The 3979-nt window shown below is 30.7% G+C and overlaps 1 protein-coding gene across 1 annotated transcript; it reads left to right on the plus strand.

Moving 5' to 3' along the window:
• The first annotated feature begins 780 nt into the window (after positions 1–780).
• Positions 781–3729, plus strand: LOC129316478 (TMV resistance protein N-like). Its single transcript, XM_054960901.1, has 3 exons — positions 781–805; positions 2199–2697; positions 2787–3729. Exons 1-3 carry the CDS (start codon positions 781–783, stop codon positions 3727–3729), a joined length of 1467 nt encoding a protein of 488 aa, XP_054816876.1.
• The last annotated feature ends 250 nt before the right edge of the window (positions 3730–3979 follow it).

Below are 3979 nucleotides of genomic sequence, written 5' to 3' on the forward strand. Positions count from 1 at the left end.
ATGAATCTTTAATAATTTATATTCTAAGGGTGGCGAGTGCCAAAAAAAAAAACAAAAAACAAAGAAAGAAGAAGAGTATTTTACTATTTTTGCTGATCAAATATACATTGTCTTTGCAAGATCATGGTTGCTGCAATTTTTATAACAACAATTAGAAATTAATGATCAAATATTTGACTCTTTTCACTCATGGGGACATTTTCACAATAATAAAAGACTTCTTTGAGGCTCTCCATATGAAGCCTGCCATTATAATTCATCCTTTCCATCTTTCTTTCAATTATCACTTTTCACATTGCATCATACATAGCACGGTGTCATTTTTGAGAAAATTCTTTAAAGTTTTGTGAAATATTTCCTCAGAATTAAATTATTGGTAGAATTTCATTAGAAGAGCATGGATGTGACATCATTATAAATAAATCTCAAATTAATTTGAAATTTCACTGCAGGAATTTAAACATATATATACACGCACATTTTGAAAAATTATATGTGAATAACAACAAATAATGCTTTAGTCATGTAAACGCTCAGTTCTTTTCAATGATTGGCCCCAAATAATTTAATCAATAAAGGCTAACATCTAATATAAATGTCTAGTATTTTCTCAGTGCTTTGTTATTTTTCAATTACGATTATTTTATTATACAGTAGCTCTCTCGTGATAAAATGCAACTGATTTTTTAATATCTCGGTTCATATTTGTAATCTTCAATACAGTGAAGATAAAAAAAGAGGGCATACGTGTTGTTACATAGATGGGCCGTTCATTTTGCCATGGTCATTGGACTTTTTGAGCAAAGTATAACTTTTCAGTTTTCATCGAATTATGCATTTCTGCTTCACAGCCATTATTACCAAGATAGCGCTTTGTTATTTCTCGGAAAAAAAAAATACTAATTTTAAATTTATGATTAATTTTGACATATAACGAAAATATTTGAATATTTTTACAAAATGATAATTTTACTTTATTTTAATTCTTCTTTTCAATTCTTTTTAGAACCAATCACATTAATCAATTTTATAAATCATTTGTATATCATATAATATAATTAATTATATTTAAAATCAATCACATTTAATAAATTTTTTATAAATTAATTTTTTATGAATATGCAAAAACACCCTAAGTCACTTTGAATAAATAAATCAAAATATTATTTTTAAAAAAAGTTACCTTTATTCACAGCTTCCAAAAATTTTCTAAAAAGATATTACAGCTTATGTTCTGCTAGCATGATTTTGCTTTTCTCCAATTCTTTTCCCACGTCCCCTTGCTTTTCTACTTCCGGTTTCAAGGGATCAAGGATCGTTCTTTATCCCTTGCACACACCTTCTCTCATTTTTCTAAATCGCTTTTGAATCAAAACTTTTCACTGATTTTAATTTAATTTTGATAAAATTATTATTATTATTTTACATAAAAATATATAAATAACATATTATAATTTTAAATTGTTTAAATCAAATTTTAGAAATTTATATTTATTTATATTATTTTATTTATATAATAAAGATATTTAGATATATTTTAAAAAAATCATAATTTTAATCTCTAAATTTTATTAATTATAATTGAAATTCAAACAGGAGCTAAATAAAAAGTGCCTTATTAATCAAATCTAAAGTATGACTAGGCTTTTTAGTACTGGGACTTCCATGTGAAGCCTATCTCCAATAATGTAAAGTAGGCTTTGCAAGTCTTTCCAGTAGTCTTCTTGTCGAGCTTCTTCGTGCTTTCCTTGGTGGTTTCTTATACTTGTTTCTTAGAAAATTCTCACAAGTTACCATGTAAATTTGCAGCATATTGAATAAGGGGAAAGAAAACCGACAGTCGTTATAGAGTCGTCTAATTGCATCAATCTCTTACTTTTGATTTGAGTTGGAGCAATCAAAGCTCTTAAAAATGCCGACGGCACCTTCCCTCTTACAACAATCCAACGTCGTCTGAGTTTTGCTGATTCAACATTGCTGTGTCATTTGGGCTTAATTCTTCAGGTAATTTCTTCGACTTTCTCACCCAATCCTCATTACATCTGTTATTTTAAATTTTGGAGCTTCAATAAAGTAGAGTAATTTTTAGATTAATAATGTAGAGTAATTTCCATATCTTCCGGTCTCACTACTCACAGTTTTTTTTTTTTTTCCTTTTTAAGGTAAGTTAACTTTGGTTTCTTTTTTTCTATTGGTAGGAAGCCACCATGCTAGATTAGCAACAACATCTTCTTCCTTCCACTACCAATGGACTTGCGATGTCTTTATCAATTTTAGAGGCGAAGATACTCGTTATGGTTTTACAGGAAATTTGTATCATTCTCTAAGTCAAAAGGGAATTCGCACCTTCCTTGATGATGAGAAACTAAGAAGAGGGGATGAAATTACCCCAGCACTTCTCAAAGCAATTGAAAATTCTAGGATGGCCATTACTGTATTTTCTAAGAACTATGCTACCTCATCATTTTGTCTAAATGAGCTTGTTAAGATCTATCAGTGCATTAAGGGAAATGGTCGTTTGGTTTTGCCAATTTTTTATGATTTGGAGCCTTCAGAAGTGCGCCATCAAAAGGACAATTATGAGCGAGCACTATCTATGCATACAAAAAACCGCAAAGTTGATGAGGAGAAGATACAAAGTTGGAAACATGCATTGACTGAAGAATCTAACATTTCTGGCTTCCATTTTGATCCAAGGTAATTCATAACTTTTAAATTGTTTTTTCCCCTTACCTAGCTTAATAGGTTATAAGTAAATAAGCATAATTTTCTTGTTAATTTTTCAGGCATGGTTATGAATATCAGTTAATTGAAAGGATTGCGACCGAAATATCTAGTAAAATTGATAGGATTCCTTTATATGTTTCTAGATATCCTGTTGGATTAGAGTCTCGGGTTGTAAGTATAAAGTTTTTATTAGAAATTGGATCAAATGAAGAGGTCAACATGGTAGGAATTTGTGGAATAGGGGGAATAGGTAAAACAACAATAGCACGTGCGGTATATAATTCGGTTGCTGATAATTTTGATGGCATGTGCTTTCTCCAAGACATCAAAGAAAAGTCAAGCAAGCTTGGCCCACAACAAATGCAAGAGACAATGATTTCAAAGATTATAGGAGTGGACGTGAAAATACAAGATGCTCATGAAGGAGTTGAAGTAATACAGATGACACTCAAACATAAGAAAATCCTTTTGATTCTTGATAATGTTGACAAACATGAGCAACTAGAAAAATTAGCTGGTGATTGTGATTGGTTTAATGGTGGGAGTAGGATCATTATAGCGACAAGGGATAAGCATTTACTTGTAAGACACGGGGTTGAAAGTATATATGACATGAAGGCTCTCAATGATGAAGAATCTCTTAAATTGTTAAATTGGAATGCTTTTAGAAATAACCAAGTTAATCCAAGTCACGTGATGGTGTTAAATCGAGCAATAAATTATGCACAAGGCCTTCCACTGGCCCTTGAAGTTATAGGCTCTAACACGTGTGGAAGGAATATAAATGAGTGGGAATCTGCCTTAGATGCAGCTAAATTAATTCCTGATGAAGCCATACAACAAGTATTGAAAGTAAGCTATGATGGCCTCAAACATCTTGAGAAAGAAATATTTCTTGATATTGCTTGTCTCTTCAAAATGGAATCTTTGGAATATGTTAAGCATATAGTGGAAGCAATTCATGGCTTCAATAATCCAAGTTATTGGAGTGTTGGAGGATAAATGCCTCATAAATATTGAAGACTCTTACATTGAAATGCATGACTTGATACGAGACATGGGGAGAGAAATTATTCATCAAGAGTCACCAAATGAGCTCGGAAAACGTAGTAGATTATGGTTCTATGAAGATATTGTTCATGTTTTGAAAGACAATACTGTAAGTATCTGAAATTATTCACTTTTTCTCAATCTTGTAATTTTATTGTTCCTTTTAAAATTTCTTGGTAATTTCATTTTATTGATGACATTT

The sequence above is a fragment of the Prosopis cineraria genome, unplaced genomic scaffold (assembly GCF_029017545.1).
Source record: "Prosopis cineraria cultivar Desert tree isolate PC_DT_omini unplaced genomic scaffold, ASM2901754v1 PC7, whole genome shotgun sequence".
NCBI classification, from domain to species: Eukaryota; Viridiplantae; Streptophyta; class Magnoliopsida; order Fabales; family Fabaceae; genus Prosopis; species Prosopis cineraria.

Bases quoted from the DNA above. Each gene is read 5' to 3' on its own strand.
- LOC129316478 (XM_054960901.1), top strand. From the start codon at position 781: ATGGTCATTGGACTTTTTGAGCAAA. The intron at 806-2,198 runs GTATAACTTTTC...TTCTATTGGTAG, and splicing joins CATTGGACTTTTTGAGCAAA to GAAGCCACCATGCTAGATTA. The intron at 2,698-2,786 runs GTAATTCATAAC...TTAATTTTTCAG, and splicing joins GGCTTCCATTTTGATCCAAG to GCATGGTTATGAATATCAGT.